Below are 17,876 nucleotides of genomic sequence, written 5' to 3' on the forward strand. Positions count from 1 at the left end.
GTATAAAATTCAGCATATATACCAAGTAGTGTTTGGTTATCATCTTACAATCTCACATAAATAAAATAGGTATATTTAAGTTATGAGTCAATTTATGTATAATTTTATGCGGGATAAAAGATGGTATAACTAAAACTCTGCGTAACAAATTTCTTCATAACTAATTTTTGTATTACTAATACATACATAACTATAACCAGCAACCAAACAATCCTTACAGTAAAGTACATGACATCAAAAGGGTCTACCTTATTCAATTGAGAGATAAAAACATAATATATAGGTTCGGCTGAACTTATACAAACATACTGTACATCCACCACCGAATATGCATGTTGTAATATTGGTAACGCAAATTACTAATACTACTACTTATTATGAATGCTTAACCTATAATTATCTTTTAACTAGTATGGTAGGGTAAAATTATTTTATAATTTAATTACATAAAAAGTTAAACTCTTGAGAGGCGTTTAGTTGCTGGTTAGGAAGGAAATTATTTATGTATTAAATTTAACATAACTAATAACATGTTTGGTAACTTTTAATTATTCTGTATAAAATTCAGCATACCAAGTAGTGTTTGGTTATCATCTTACCATCCCAAGTTATGAGTCAATTTATATATAATTTTATGCGGGATAAAAATGGTATAATTAAAATCTTGCATAACAAATCTATGTATAACTAAATAATAATGCATATTTAATTCCTACATTATTAATACATAGATAACTCTAACCAACAACTAAACGGCCCCTTACGGCAAAAGTACATGACACCAAAAGGGTCTAACCTTTTATTTATTCAATTGAGAGACAAAAACATGAGAGTAATATGTAGTTAAATTGGGTGAGTAGCCCAGCCAGCTAAGCTTACTTCGGGGGTGGGGGTAGGGGATAGGGGGCGCTCCAACTGCAAGAACGATAGAGAACAAGAAAGCTGCACATGCCCCCATCCTAAATTATATGTGCTTAAGTTCAATAAAGTGGAAAAAATATTTACAAATTGTATTGCTGTATCAATTACTTATAAGATAATTATAAGTAAATTTTTATGATAAAATTAAGTATTAACATGTTTTAAATGGTAAGTAACCTAGCTACCGTCAAAGGTTAAAATACGTTAGTGTAAAATTTTTTACAACGTCAGTATATATAAATAAAATCCAAATACTATTCACTTGGGTACAATATCTTCTTCATCCTCTTTTCCTTTTAAAATCTTTTGTCGCCGAGTAGTAAATATCAAAGGCCACAACTCATCAGTATAATTAACAATCAGTACAAGTGAGAGACTGATATATATAATACTGAGGGACAAAGATAAAGAAAGAGAGAGAAGTTATACACAGAAACAAGATTTGGAAGCTAGAAAATTGATCTAGAAAGTGTGTTTGTATTGGTTGATGATTGGAGTGAAGACATAGGGATGAGTGTCTAAGCATGTGAATTTGAGGTGTATAGGAATGGGAAGCCAATATTTCAAGACAATCATTCTCCTTTCTTGCTTTTCTTTTTAATTACCCTCTTCTTAGCCTTTTCTGTTCGTAAAAATTGTTCCCATTTCGATATAGATCTTTTTGTCGAACCCATCATTTATCTCTTCCATTATACTATATGCTTTTAAATCATTTGAGAGACTTAGCTTCTTTATTTATAAGATCAGCTTTTGTGTAAAGGCTGCAGTTTGATATACACTTACTTAACTCTCTGGTTACTCCTGCAATCAAAGCAAAAGCTCAGTATCCCACGTACTTTCTTTTCAGGTATGTACATTCTTTTGAAATCTTTTCGCTACAAAAAAAAAAACAAACTAGAATAAACTATGAAATTTATAGCTAATCTGTTGCTAAATTACTTGTAGCTAATAAAATTTCTTGATACTCTGTCACTAAATAGGATTAACAATGATTTTTTCTGTTTAGCTACAGAATTTGTCTGTCGCTAATTCTTATTTTTAATAGTGTTTCTATTTGCCTTTTTTTTAATAGGTGAAATTGAATACTAATGTGTTTATTTGGGTGAAATTGAGTACTATTGTATTTATTTGTCTGTTGCTAATTTCTGTTTACCCATTTTTAGTAAGGTGAAGACATGTCGCTTTGTTAATGTATTATACAAATTGTTGATATTACGTACGTACCATATGTTTTAGTAATGCAATATTCATTTTCTACTATATTGAATCAAATCTTTAAATAAAATAGAGAGAATACAATACACCAATTGGGTAAGGTTCCTCCGCCTTGTCTTATGGTTTAAACTAGCTCTAGACTGGACTAAGGATGAACATCTAATTATAAGAAAAACTAATCTAACAAGCAGAGGCGGAGCCAGGATTTGAAGGTTATGAGTTTGGGGTTATAATCCTTTAAGTTACTGTGTTCTAAACTAATAATTATTACATATTCAATAAATTTCATAAGATAAATATAAAATTTGGACCAAAACTACTGGCTCCGGCCAAACCCGTAGCTGTTGGGCTAGCTCCGCCCCTGCTAACAAGATGTTCTTATCTTTTGCATGAAAAGCACGGCTTATTTGAATAACAATGTGATTTACCAACAGTAAAATTAAGATTTTTTAGCAAGTAATAAGCACTGGTTTAAATAATTGATGAGGTTAATATTCGTCCAATGTCATTGTCAAGACAGCAAAGGTAGGGTTATAATGCTTTAAATAGCGGACTACTGGACATGTAATAGAAGTTGGAACTAAGTTGTGATTTTTTTAGCAACTTTTAGCTGTTCTTATAATCTTATTTTTGGACTCTTTTGGTGAATATCTGATCTACCCTTCATTGGCAAAACTACCCCTTTAAATATGAGGTTCTCAAGTGTTCTTTCCATGTTGGGAACTTTAATGGACACATACTATTTAAAAGTTAGCAATTAAATTTCCTATTCTACCCTTAACTATGTCTTTATTCACCTCAAATCAAATCTCATCCTATATAGCGTGATCCTTGTTTTAGTCTTGTTATTGTCATACGTAAAGCAGTGACAAATTTTCATTTTCAAGCTTCTAAGTCTTGCCCTTTTCAGTCATCTGTCCCACGGGCCATTCAACTGTTATTAATATCTACCTAGCCACAAATACAATGACTTGTAATCTGTCCATTTATGTATACATTTACCATGTCTGAAAAGTATTGACAAATTTCAATATTTGAAAATTCTTTAATTTTGACATTCATGTTTTGCACTTGTTCCTTATTTACACTCTTATATTATTTAATGATATAACATGTCTAAGTTCACAACAACAAAAGATATTTTTTGGTATATATGTTTCTTATATTTAGTTTGTGCCAAAAGTCTTCGTTTTTATTAACCTTCGTATCCAGCCAAATACACATATAAAATAAAATAGAGAGATGAGATATATTTATAAAATTATTATTGTTTGATGAATGGAATGAATCCCACATCGGACTGAGATGGGATCTCCGGTCTCCTTATAAAGCTTGGACAATCCTCCTCCCTTTGAGTTAGCTTTTGGGGTATGAGTTAAGCCCAAGACTTATTTAACAACTATCATGAAACTTTTGTACGTTCCACAAATGTACAAGTTGATTTAATTGTTGTTTTAAATTTTATACATGGATAGAATACTTAATTACTCTCTATGCTCTATTTTATATGATATACTTTTTTTCTTAGTCTATTCCAAAAAGAAGTTGACACACTTATATTTTTAAAAATTCTTTAACTTTAAACTTTCTATTTTACCTTAATAACATTCTTATGGCGATGGAAATGTCATGACATAGTTTCAGACTACAAAATATTTTTGGTACGTGTCACGAAAATTTTTATTTCCTTATTAAATTTTGTGTCCAATCAAATTGTGGCCATATAAGTAAAACGGAAGGAGTAAATACTACTAATAGTCTGCTACTGTATGCTTGTGCTTGTGTAAATGAGATAAATATCATGTACATATAAAAATCGTATACATATATAGCATTGATACAGACATGAAAAGTAGTGTTATTATTATACGCAGAGATCAATGGAACAACAGCAAAACAAGCAATCTCCTCCTCTTATTCCACCACTTCCAAGAGATCCAAGAGGCTCACTAGAAGTATTCAACCCATCAACTTACTCTATTTCCCGGCCAAAAAATCCAGTTTTCCGATCATCACAGCCCTCATGGAAAAATAATTGGGCCGAGCCCGAGCCCGAGCCCATTAAAAGAAGCAGCAGCATCCCTGAAACAGAAGAAGAATCAGAGCCTATAGTATCCAACAATAATGATATTAAAGAGGAAACTATTGCCACGTCATGGATGGCAATCAAAGACCCAATTATTACTCCAATTTCAACGTCGCAATTGTCTTCTCCGATTACTCAGACGGCTATTTCGCCGGCGGCAGCGGATGAAAATGGTGCTGCTGCTCAGAGAGCGGCGGAGTGGGGATTGGTGCTGAAAACTGATGATGAGACTGGGAAGTTAAAGGGAGTTAAAGTTCGAAATTCTGGAGATGATCCTAATGGTAAAGCTGAAAATTCTAGAAGGAACTCCGGTAACTCTGTTCGGAGTTCCGGCGAGTTTTCTGACGATGGAGCTGGTAAGCATTTTTGCCGAATTTAACTTATATACACTTCTATGGTACTAGCACCATATTTTTCAGTTGTTTATTTTTACTCAAACAGATAATCTAAAAGATAAATATAGAAAAACGGTTCATAAAATAAAGTACACATATTGCTTAAAGATAGAATTAAATTACACTATCAGTATATAAAAGCTCAATTTTATTTACTTTATTTTTCATGTTATATAAAAGCTCAATTTTATTTACTTTATTTTTCATGTTGTCAATCTAAGTATAAATTTTTCAAACGTAAAATTTAGTTCTTTTGTAAAATATGAACAGTTCCTGACCTGAAATTCAGGTAAAGAGAGGGGTTTTCCAAGGGTTTCAGAGGATTTGAGAGATGCCTTATCAACATTTCAACAAACATTTGTGGTGTCGGATGCAACAAAACCCGATTACCCGATTTTGTATGCAAGTGCTGGATTTTTCAAGATGACTGGTTATACATCAAAGGAGGTTATAGGCAGGAATTGGTAATAATCATATAATATATACTTTGGTTTATATTTCTTATTTGAAAATGTCATAAAGGTTGTTTCAGGAAAAGAAAAATATATGACAATTTTTGTTGGTTTCATTGTTGGGTCGGGTCTAGTCGGTTCATGCAGGGTTCGGATACGGATCCTGAGGATGTGGCCAAGATCCGAGAAGCATTGCAATCGGGTTCCACTTACTGTGGAAGATTACTCAATTACAAAAAAGATGGGACCCCCTTTTGGAATCTCCTCACAATTGCACCTATCAAAGATGATGCTGGAAAAGTTCTCAAATTCATTGGGTAAAAGTCTAATCAACTTTTGTTCTTTACCCTAATGATTACTGCAGATGCATGTGCGATTACTGATAGCGTAAAAATATTTATATATATATTTGCTAGGTTCTAGATTATGAAACCATTTCTTACATATATGATACGTTTTCTTCGTTACCAACCCATTTTTACGTACAAAATTTCCTATAATTGATTTTGAAATGATCTAAATATATAAATACATTTTTCATCGTCAGCGGCTAGTTGCGAGTACATACTTACATTTTGTAAATTTACAAGATGAAAATACGAATAGGGTAGGACAAATGGAACCTCTCCACTTTTGAATAGAAGACTGAGTTCAAGTTCTAAGATGAAAATTTTAATATATAGTGTTTTTTTTTAATGGACCTTGTGCAACCCTAATATAAATTAGTCGAGCAAGTAATTTGGAGAACGATATACTTGAATAATTGTCCAAAATTTAAATGTAGAAAAAGAGTAGTATGTAGGTTGATTTGGGGGGGGGGGTGTTATGGAAATGTATTTTTGTTCCCTTATCTCTTCAATAATTCTTGCTTTTCTTTGGTAACCAGCTGGACACTGTCCTCACCTTATCCATGGGAATTGGAAAGATTCAATACATGATTAAGATGGGAAATAGTAGTGGGCCTTAATTTAAAGCTTTGGTCTGGACTGTTTTGGTTGGGCTGCATTTGTTTTTGATGTGATAATAGGGAACCAGTTTCTGCATAGAGTCCCAATTTCACCATTGCTATTGCATCCTTTTTTCTTGTCATTTTTTGGAGTCATTCTCATGGACCTACAGAACTTGTTAGATACTTATAGCCTGTTTAACCAAAAAAAAAAATTTGGCCAAAAGTATTTTTTCGGGCAGTAATATTTTATTTTTTAAAATTAAGGTGTTTGACCAAGTTTTTAAAAGGAAAAAATGCTTTTGAAGAGAAACAGAAGCAGTTTTTCGGAGGCAAAAAAAAGGTCTTCTCTCCAAAAGCACTTTTAAAAAAAATACACATAGAAGTACTTTCTAAAAATTTGGCCAAACACTAATTGATGCTCATAAGTATTTTCAACTGATGGTTCTTGTAAAGTTACAAACTTATCACATCGTATACTTGACTGAATTTTTGATGTCCTTCCTCACCTATAATTATCCGTAGTTACTTACCTCCACGCCCTTGTGCTTGTAGGGTTGTTCTTGAACTGATATTTTGGTTGTCTTCCTAGTGGTACTCTCTTTTATTTCCGTAACACTCATACGGTACCTTTAACTACCCCAACTCCTATCTGAATATCTCTCAAGGATCATGATGTCATATCTGCGAGACTGAATTCCCCATGTTAGGGTTCACTATGTTCATCTTGCACAATATGTTGATTTGTCTGTGTCCTCTTGTTTAGCCATAACTAGGCTCTTCCTGGATCAACTACTAGCTACTCGTTGGCCCATTCTCATATCAATATTTTACGTAATCTTTCTTGGGTTATTTTCTTTGTCTTAACTTACCAAATACAAATTGTTTCTCACCAATTTTTTTTTCTTTTCTGTTAAGCAATGTTGAGAAAATACTTTTCAAAATAAGTTAATTTTAGAAGCACGGCCAATTATTGGTAATATTAGATTCAATTCTTCCTTTGATCATGTTGGTTGGTGGGCTTAATAGTTTGGTCCATTTTCTGGTGTGATTGCATTACTTTTTTAGAATATAATTTCCCACTTGCAAAATATACGAGATTGAGCGATAACTAACTTATAAAGTTGTTACTTTACTTTAGAGAAATTATTTAAAGATTTATCCTAAAAGAAAGTCCTTAAAAAGGTAAAATTATGCAATCATTCATGAATCGATGAAGTCTCAAAGACTCAAACAAAATGAAATGAAATGTAAAAGGAAAAAGAAAAGAGAAACATCCTCATTACATGGTATTAATCTACCCCTAGGAGTTAACGTAATGCAAAATTGTTCATAGTTGCACCTTTACTTTTCTATTTGTCTTTTTTTCTTTTAAGAGTTTCGAAAGCTACCTACCAAGATTTTATTATGACATCAAAATAATTTGTTAAGTAGTAATACAATTCCCTACTTAGATTGCTAATTAAAATTCTTTGAGATTATGTTTTCCCTCAAAATAGTGAAATTCAGGTGCGTGTCAATTAAAATATCCAATAAATTATTATGTGTCCTGAAATTTGGATTATTACAATTTCATACGAAAGTGAATTAAATATGAAAATTTGGCAGAATGCAAGTGGAAGTAAGCAAACATACTGAGGGAGCCAAGGATAAGATGGTCCGACCAAATGGGCTTCCCGAATCATTGATACGTTACGACGGTATTATAGCTTTCTTCACCACTTTTTCCTCTTTTGTACAATTACTTTGTACTAATGCATTTTTTAACTTATAATTGACGAAATTAAGAGGCATTTGATTCATTTTATTTTAAAATACAAAAATGTAGAAGTAGGCAACTAGGCATTATGAGTTACAACGCGGATACTTATAGCTTGTTTGGCCAAGTTTCTAAAATCAGCTCATTCTAAAAAATATTTTTTTCCAAAATTGCTTTTCACAAAAAGAGATTTTAACACTGTTAGTCCCTTTGTAAAGAATTTTTATATAAATTACATTACTTTTGCTTTATTTTAAAAATAGCACATTCATTTACAGTTAAAGCATTTTTAAAGATTCTTTACATGACATTTAATTTCTTAAACACTAAGCACAATTCAAGGGATTATTGAACCACATTAATTTATTACAATATTCTCTCTCATCATTAATCTAAACTTGCCATTTTCTTTGAATTTTGATTCCGAATAGGTGCTCTAAGAAAAATTCCCTTTTCATGATTCTCTCATATACAATCTAAATCAATCGACATTCCATAATTTTTTTTTCACTTCCATAAATAAATACTCACCCAAATATCTTAAAGATACTGAAAAGAAGCAGTCGTTGGAACTTCTTGTATTTTTCCAATGTTTAATTTTATACTGCATAATTTTATTTTTTCTCCAAGATATACCTTCACACACACACACACACACACACACACACACACACACACACACACACACACACACACACACACACACACACACACACACACACACACACATATATATATATATATATATATATATATATATATATATATATATTGTGTTTAATATTTAATATATATACTATGTATATAATAGGTATATTTCGTGGATTATATGTATATGTATATGTATATATTGTTTATACGTATATTATACATTGTATATCGTATGTTTAATATTTAATATATATACTATGTATATAATAGGTATATTTCGTGGATTAGTTTTACAATGAAATGTTATAAGATGTGTGTCTAACAATTATATTGATTGTATAATTAATGCAACAATATTTTTTTCTGGTAGGTTTTATGCTATTGCAAAGCTAGTCCTTTATGCTTTTTTCCTTCTAACTTTTGATGATTATCTAAAAGGAAAAAATAATGTTTGTGAAGAGAGAAGAATAAGTTAATGAAGTAGATATAGTTAGCATTAATTAACTTTCATATATTTAGGTTATTTTTGGAAAGGATGCATCATATTGATATAGGGATTGAAAATAAAAAGGTTGTTATGGCGAGATTTTATGCCTAAAATAAGGGTTCCATTTCTGGCAGGGGTTTGCTAAGATGGTAATTTTTTCCTGGCTACAATTGGAATATTCATTTTAATACTTAAAATTTGCAATTTTGTGTTTTACATTGCCTAGTTACGAAATCTTCTTTTTCAAAAAAGTATTTTTGGTGAGAAGCATTTGTGTTTAACTAATTAATTTGAAAAGCACTTTTTAGCAATAATTAGTGTTTGACCAAGCTTTTAAAAATTGCTTATAAGGGTGTTTTTCTCAAAAGTACTTTTCAAAAAAATGTTTAATTTTTGGGGAGAAACTATTTTTTTCTGCTTCTTAAATATTGCTTCCGCTTCTACTCAAATGCATGTTTTTGTTCTATAAGCTTGGCCAAAAACACTTTGAATAAAAAAATACTTTAAAAAAAATGCTTTTGGCCTTGAAAAAGCTCGGCCAAACAGGCTATTAATTTGGTTAACTTATAAGAGAAAATTACCGACAAAGACGAGGATGTTAATGTGATCAATAATTTTTATTACTTTAATTGTTAGTTTAGGGAGGTTAATTACGAGCATATCTTCTAGGTTGAGGGAGGCATGGTACAATGAGTAGTAAAGTTTGTTCCCTAATTAAATTAAGTGTTTTAGAATATTTCTCTTGCAACCATGGAAATCTTTAAACGAACCTGGAATCATATTGTTTAAAATCTTTATTTAGTAGTAGTAATAGTAGTAAAATTTTATGTATATTATAATAATAATTATTATTATGGACTTTTCGTTGGCAGCTCGTCAGAAGGAGATGGCTAGTAATTCAGTGACTGAGTTATTACAAGTAATGAAAAAACCAAGGGCAAGAGCCTTAAGTGAATCGACAAATCGACCTTTCTTGAGAAAATCAGAAGGAGGTGGAACCGAACAAGACCGACAGGATATTATTGGCATCAGTAATAAACTAAATTTACAGAACAAAGCTCCAGCAAGAAGACATTCTCATGCTGGTACCAGAACAACAACCATGCAGCAGATGGAGAAAATTAATGAAATGCCCGAAAAGAAGTCTAAAAAACCTAGTCGTCTCTCGTTCATCGGGTAATTAAATTTTTTTTTCACAGTCAATACACGTAGAACTTAAACTCTTTAAATTAAAGTGTTATACTTTGTAAACATGCATGCATGCATGCACGTTCATATAAATGTTAACATTAGTTATATGATGTAATTAATTACAGGATTAAAAAGAAAGGTCGTTCTAGTACTACAACTACTGATGATGATTTTGAGGCAAGGATGACTATGGATAACGACGACGACAACGACGACGATGATGAGAGCGATAACGATGGACGCCCCGATAGTGTTGATGATAAAGTGAGGAAGAAGGAAATGAGGAAAGGTATTGATTTAGCAACGACTCTTGAACGTATAGAGAAGAACTTTGTCATTACTGATCCAAGGCTGCCTGATAATCCCATTGTAAGACTTGATTTCTCTCTTTTTTATTCAAATTCAAAAGCATTTTTTTAAAATTTTCTAGCTCCAAATTGATTATTACTACTACCTCCGTTCCAATTTACGTGAATCTATTTTCTTTTTGGTCCGTTCCAAAAAGAATGACCCATTTCTAAATTTGGAAACAAATTTGCTTAAACTTACAATTCTACTCTTAATGGGAAGCTTTTATAACCACACAAATACTCTGAGCTCCTTTTTGAATTGTTTAGGACCACAAATTCCAAAAGTCTTCATTTTTTATTAAACTCCGTGACCAGTCAAACAAGTTCACATAAATTGGAACGGAGGGAGTATAAGTTAATTTCTGTATGACGTTGATGTTTGTGTAAATTGGATAAATCAGATATTTGCATCGGACAGTTTCTTGGAGCTAACAGAGTATAGCCGTGAAGAAATCTTAGGAAGAAACTGCAGGTATATATTTTCCTTTAATTTTGTCTTGTCATTGATAATATTAAAGACCCAAAAAGCTAAGGTCGTTTTAATGTACATAAATTAAAGTTATTAAACCCGTAAAGTAAAAATTAAAATTATCCTCAAATTTTTTCTTTCATTAAGAAAGGACATATTTGAAGCACAGTCAACATTTATTTTATTTTCGATAAATGAATATATATATTTCAAAATTCCCCAAAAATACTAATGTCGTAAATAGTAATTTTTTTTAACTATCTGAAAAATTATACTCCAGTAAAAGATAGTTTGAATTTTGTAATAAGTGTAACTGCGAAAAATAGTATACCATTCTTCCTTTAAATGATAGGGGTGTATGAGACAACACGCAATCTCAAGAAAGAAGTTTGTCGATAATCATAATAATGCTTCTGGTTGGTGACACAGTGATGAACCTTGAAATAGTTAATCATTACAATTGCTAGTGCACATTTATACCAAAGAAAAAGGGAAAACAGTTCTTGAGTTGATCAAAGTTCGTATGTGTCTCACTTAAACACAATTTATTGATGTTTGGTTTTGAAATTGTTATACTATATAGGTTTCTTCAAGGACCAGAAACTGATCCAGCTACTGTGAAGAAAATCCGACAAGCAATTGATAATCAAACTGATGTCACTGTTCAGCTCATTAACTACACTAAGACTGGTATGCTTTCAATAAACTTTCCATTCTTCCTTCCATTTAAGAAAGAGAAATCAAACTTTAAGATTGGTTTTGGATTTGAATCACATATATACCAATAACATAAACTTTTAATTTCTTATAACATCTGTGTTATTTAACATGTTATAGCAAATCACTCCATTTAGTCTATAGGTTAATGAATGCTTATTAAATAGAGTTACCTGTATTTACTTTTTACGTGATCTAGTTGTGTAAATATTTGTTACAGGCTTACCGCCAATGAGTGACATCATGAAAATATTGGATTTTTGGTCAGAAATGCAAATTTTATTTTTATTATTGAAGAAACTGATATTCCATATAATTAAAATTCAGGCAAGAAGTTCTGGAATTTGTTCCACCTGCAGCCTATGCGTGATCAGAAGGTATGTATATTGATATAGTTCTTCATGTAAAGAGAAAAGTGCTGCTACTCTGAAGGTATTGCACAAAAGCTTTTAAAAATCCTTATTCAATGGCTTTTGTGTCTATAAATAGGGAGAGGTACAATACTTCATCGGAGTGCAACTAGATGGGAGTCAGCATGTAGAGCCACTTCACAACAGTATTCCCGAAGACAAGGCAACAGAGAGCGCAAAGCTGGTCTCATTTCTACTCTAATCTTCTTCAGTTGTCTTTATTTCACATAAGCTCTTGCTATGCTTTTCACTTATGTACATGTCTTGTAGAGATATGGCATATACAAATTTACTCATGAATGATCACTTCTTTTACTGTGTCAATATAGTATTCACTTTGACTTATGAGGCCTATCTTGACGATAATAGTTTTCATTTGGTTCCTTTTCAGGTGAAAGAAACCGCTGGAAATGTTGATGAAGCAGTTCGAGAACTTCCAGATGCCAATTCGGTAAATCCAAAATTTTGAACAAAAACTGTTTTAAGATATTTGTAGGTGTTGAATTATACAAGGCTCACAAACTGCTGAACTGACTTTCAGAAACCAGAGGATTTATGGAGAAATCATTCAAAAGTTGTTCACGCAAAGCCTCATAGGAAGGACAGCCCATCTTGGAAAGCAATACAAAAGGTAAAAAGAAAGTTAGTTTACGCTCATCAATTGGCTTTCTATAGACAGGTATATATGTGCACATAGAAATGCTTGCTTAGAACAGTGTTAATATTTCAGGTTTTGGACAGTGGAGAACCGATAGGCTTGAAGCATTTCAAGCCAATCAAACCACTGGGATCTGGTGATACTGGCAGGTTGGTTTTACTAGTACCACTTTCAAGTGGATCAAGTATTATAGCATGCCACATATTGTTATCCGTTTTTCTAAATAAGTAAAACTGTAAAACAAAATACTAGGTCATTTGATTCAGTGGTTTTTCAACTTACAAGTTAAACCTAATTTATATAATTTGCAAGCCACAACTTTCCATCAGTAACACCTTTAGGCATACTTTTGTATTAACTAATAATTGTGTTCTAAACTGTATAGGGAGTTTATTTTTGAAAATGATGCTAGTTCCAGCTTTGACCTCTGTCTAATTTCTGAATATAAAGAAATTAAACAAGATTCCACAAGAAGATAATTGTGGTGGCGCTCTGATTTTATATGCGATAAAAGTTTCCATAATACTAAAAAGTTCTTAGATTTTGAATGAAGAGTATTGCTGATTTTCCTGGCTCCTAATTCTTTGTCTATGGAAACAAGTCAATGTCTGCCTTAAATTTATATTTGAAGGGACTATTTATGTTCTCTTGGTTATAACTTGTTAATATGCAGTGTGCATTTGGTGGAACTGTGCGGAACTGGCCAATATTTTGCTATGAAAGCAATGGATAAGAGCATAATGCTTAATCGAAACAAGGTAGGGATCTACATTGCAACATCCAACTTGTCGCTGTATCTTTAGTGATTAGAGATTTTTACTTCTATTCCCACCTTGTCATGGCATTTGCAAAGTTATGTGTTTGCATAGGATTTTTCTTGTGTTATGACCCCCGGCATCTTTGTGAAGGGATTATTTTGCTTTTTGGCTTCTTAGTTTTACATTCTCATTCTTCTATCTTTAATAAGGATCGTTTTATCTTTTCTACAGGTGCATAGAGCTTGTGCAGAACGAGAAATTCTAGATATGCTGGATCACCCTTTTCTTCCCGCACTCTATGCGTCTTTTCAGGTTAGATACATAGAACTTGATGAGAGGGAGCATAATTATGTAGTTATAGTAACTTGAGAGAAACATTATGAGTGCGAAATGCAAATCACATATAAACTTGAATCCTTCGAACTAAGCTGTACTATAGCATGAGCATTTGATAGTTGATAAATTCAATGTATCGATAATATCCACCTGAATGTACTTATGTCAACATATTCCTTCTTTATTTTGATTTCGAATTGTGAAAAAGTTTAACCACCCTTGTCATTTCTTTCGTAATCAGCTCTTTTATTTCTTAACTTTTTTTCAGTTTTCATTAATTGAATATGTCTGTGTTTCAGACCAAAACCCATATTTGTCTAATAACTGATTACTACCCTGGTGGAGAGCTGTTCCTGCTTCTAGACAGACAACCAACAAAGGTGTTGAAGGAAGATGCCGCAAGGTAAACCAAATGTAAAAGCAAATTTGAAGAACTAAACTGTCTACAGTAGTTATACCTATCCGAGAAGCTTTCTACAGAGTCAGTTGAGACTCTGATATCATATTCTCATGGTCTTTTAAACATTTATTAAGATATTTTCCATTTTTTCTGCTTTCAATTTGAGTCACACAGTTGCAATGATATCCAAATAAGTTTTTTTTTTATTGGACATCATGATGGACTAAGTAGTGCTGTCCCTTACCCTAGTTTGATACAGTGGAAAATTTTGAGACAGTCCAACTTGAAATAAGTCCAGCACGTGTTGAAGGATGATCCCTATTTTTTCTTTCTTTTTTGTCTTCTTCATTAATATCTATATGTGCCAATAGATAGACAATATTACGCCAGCTTTCCTGCACCAGTATCCGGTGACATTAAACTTTTTTGCTTTGTGCAGGTTCTATGCCGCTGAAGTAGTGGTGGCCTTGGAGTATCTTCACTGTCAAGGTAGCCCTTATATCTAACATATATTATATGTACAATCAGATCTGAATGATAAAAAAGTCCTTATTCATTCTTTTTTAAGTTCTAACTAGTCTAATCCTACCGACTTTTAGACTAGCATGATCAAACAATTTCCTAGCAATTGAGGAGAATTCATGTGCTTGAATCAACAATTGAAGAATCTATATTTTACTTTACGTTCTTCCTTTAAAGCTATGTGCACCATTCACTTTGGCTTTAGTTGTATGGAATGATTAGTTCTTGCTACGAATATTTATGGTGAGCGATCATTCAGTTATGTGGCAATGCTGCAAATGGCATGCCAATCAGAGCAAAATCATAGTATATGTACTATTTATCGCTTACGTCTGCAACATATCTGAAGAGTTGAAAAATCCATCTCCATATATCCTGAGTTATCTTCTGCCAACAGGTATAATTTATAGGGATCTGAAGCCTGAAAACGTCTTGCTACAGAGCGGTGGGCATGTATCTTTGACGGATTTTGATCTTTCCTGTTTGACATCTTGCAAGCCACAGGTGCTTAACTCCTAACTTTTTTCAAGTTCACAAAATCTCGTTTATTTTCATGAAGTGACTTTGCAAACAAAATTAGTGACTAATGAATGCCAATACACTGTTTTTGGTGATTTGGACAGCTTTTACTTCCAGAAATCAACGAAAAGAAAAAGCATCAGAAAAGTCAACAGAATCCAATCTTCATGGCTGAACCTATGCGTGCATCAAATTCTTTTGTCGGAACTGAAGAATACATAGCTCCGGTTAGTCTTTTTCTTTTCCTTCCCATTTGGTCTTTTACCTTGGAAAGTGAACTGCTGCTGGATTTCTATGATCAATGCTTGTATTCTATATATCACTAATTCTTATATGACTAACTGTGAGGTTTTTCTCTGAAAATTTCGTCTTTTTTTCTTCTACACTTAAAGTTTGTGTTATATGTCAAGTTGTTATTTTTATTATATCGTGTTCTTTAAATCATCTCTTTTTGCTTGTTTATCTCACAGGAAATTATAACTGGAGCAGGCCACACTAGCGCAGTGGATTGGTGGGCTCTTGGTAATTCTTTAGAATCCATTAGAACTTTTGAGTGCTTATATTTCCTGATCCTTCTGTCTTCATTTAGACCTTTTCACTCCATACTCCCTTCAGAAGTTTCTGCTATTTTTGACGAGCAAAATTGTCGCTTGGCAGGCATTCTTTTATACGAAATGCTGTATGGTTATACACCATTCAGGGGAAAGACAAGGCAAAAGACATTCTCAAATATACTACATAAGGATTTAAAATTCCCAGGAAGCATACAGGTATGATCTTTCAACTTAACGAAATTAAATGCCTCGATGATAAATAGAGAGAAGAGAAGCGTTGGGTAAAGTTGCTGTCATGTGACAAGGAGGTCACGGGTTCGAGCCTGGAAACAGCCTCTTGCAGAAATGCATTGTAAGGCTGTGTACAATAGACCCCTGTGGTCCGGCCCTTTCCCGGACCCCGCGCACAGCGGAAGCTTAGTGCACCGGGCTGCCCTTTTGATGATAAATAGAAACATTTCCTTTTGTGGAGTGGCTTTTTCCCCTGTCAATTGCTAAAACTGTCTATTTATATTCTCCTTTTCCAGGTTAGTCTCCAAGGAAAGCAGTTCATGTATAGATTGTTGCATAGAGATCCCAAAAACAGGTTAGGATCCCGTGAAGGAGCAAACGAAATCAAGCAGCATCCATTCTTCCGAGGCGTGAATTGGGCATTAGTTCGATGCATGGTATTGTTATGAACTCTTTTCCTTTTAGCTTGTGAATCTTTCTTGTCTCGTCATATGCTTGAATCCTGCTACCATTGATCAAGTTATTTGTTGTGTGTCTAACATTCTTAAAATGGTAGTATAAGTCAGATGATATACTTACTATTTACTGAAAAAAGCCTGTGAAGGATCTAATTCAACTGATCATAGACAGCAGTGACAGTTAGGGGCACAGGCGGATGTAGGGCAGATTTAGTGAGTTCAACTGAATCCATTGCCTTCGGTCTCAAATTTTGTATATATACAAAAAATAATTTAAAATATAGACATATAGTAAGATTGCATTTATTATGAACATATTGACTCTAGATCTTGAACTAGATCTTTGGATTCAGCTTAAGTGGGGCCAAGATTTGAAACTTGTGGGTTCTGAATTTGCCATCGATCGAATTCATAGCCTTCATTACTGGGCTTGCAATTAAATATTTATACATATTTAATAGATTTTTTGATATAAATATAAGGTATAAGCAAAAGTCATAGGATTCGTCCGAACTTGTAACTAATGGTCTAGGTCTGCCCCTATGTATATGTCAAAGGATGTTTTTACTCTTTCATATCGTGTGTGTATTTCATCCAAAGACTTGAGAATAACATGTGAAATAACTCTTCAGAACCCTCCCAAACTAGATGCTCCTCATTTGGGAACTGAAGCTGAGAAAGAAGTAAAAGACATCAACCCTGAGATGGAGGATTTACAAACAAACGTTTTCTAAAAGGTACTACTATTATTTCTTTTTCTAATAATTCATTTATTCTACATTAATTATAGTTGGAGAATATAACATATTATTAAATCTGCTGCAGAAATGAAAATATTTATATTCCAACCATATCAAGATTCAACTGAGTGGAGAAAAGTGGTCCTCAGATCCTCCCTGCAACAGTGACTAGTTAATTGTTTTTAAAAGAAAATGATGGTTCTTCATTTTATTTTTGTTTTATTTTTATGGTTCTTGATTTGTGCTATTGTTTTTGTATGCATAATTTGGTGTCCTGTAATCCCGTTTCATGAATTCTTCAGTAGATGTTAAGATAAATTAATTTGTTAAGTCTAGTTTTTCTTAATTTAGCTCATTATTTATTCTATCCAATATAATCCCATTAGTTTTCTAATTACATTTCAGATTATACAATATAACAGGCTGACACCATAAATGTCAGATATTGAAAGATGCTTTATGTTTGTTGGTGGATCCCCCCCCCCCCCCCCTCCGACCTACCATCAAGAGGAAGCTGACTGCCTCAATCTATGATATATGTATTCTTCAGTTGTGTTTGATGTCTTTGTTAAACGGGAGTGATAGGAGTAATATTTCTTGCAAATTTTTAAAATACACACAAAAATATCTTAACATAAATGACGACTTTTA

The 17,876-nt window shown here is 32.7% G+C and overlaps 1 protein-coding gene across 2 annotated transcripts; it reads left to right on the forward strand.

Annotated features, from left to right (window-relative positions):
- Positions 1–1,185: 1,185 nt before the first annotated feature.
- Positions 1,186–17,597, forward strand: LOC107797310 (phototropin-1). Of its 2 annotated transcripts, none has more exons than XM_016620183.2 (25): positions 1,186–1,768; positions 4,011–4,578; positions 4,907–5,081; positions 5,204–5,386; positions 7,624–7,715; positions 9,785–10,088; positions 10,229–10,472; positions 10,855–10,925; positions 11,506–11,612; positions 11,967–12,016; positions 12,129–12,233; positions 12,441–12,500; positions 12,591–12,680; positions 12,780–12,856; positions 13,381–13,465; positions 13,697–13,777; positions 14,101–14,204; positions 14,641–14,690; positions 15,121–15,227; positions 15,347–15,469; positions 15,713–15,764; positions 15,900–16,012; positions 16,324–16,464; positions 17,118–17,222; positions 17,311–17,597. In XM_016620183.2, the coding sequence occupies exons 2-24, from the start codon at positions 4,017–4,019 to the stop codon at positions 17,217–17,219; spliced, it is 3,078 nt and encodes a 1,025-aa protein (XP_016475669.2). In that variant the 5' UTR covers positions 1,186–1,768; positions 4,011–4,016; the 3' UTR covers positions 17,220–17,222; positions 17,311–17,597. The 2 variants fall into 2 exon arrangements, with proteins under 2 accessions (XP_016475669.2, XP_016475670.2); XM_016620184.2 differs by lacking the exon at positions 1,186–1,768 and adding an exon at positions 3,159–3,504.
- Positions 17,598–17,876: the final 279 nt, after the last annotated feature.

Source organism: Nicotiana tabacum, chromosome 9 (genome assembly GCF_000715075.1).
Source record: "Nicotiana tabacum cultivar K326 chromosome 9, ASM71507v2, whole genome shotgun sequence".
In the NCBI taxonomy this organism is placed as follows: domain Eukaryota; kingdom Viridiplantae; phylum Streptophyta; class Magnoliopsida; order Solanales; family Solanaceae; genus Nicotiana; species Nicotiana tabacum.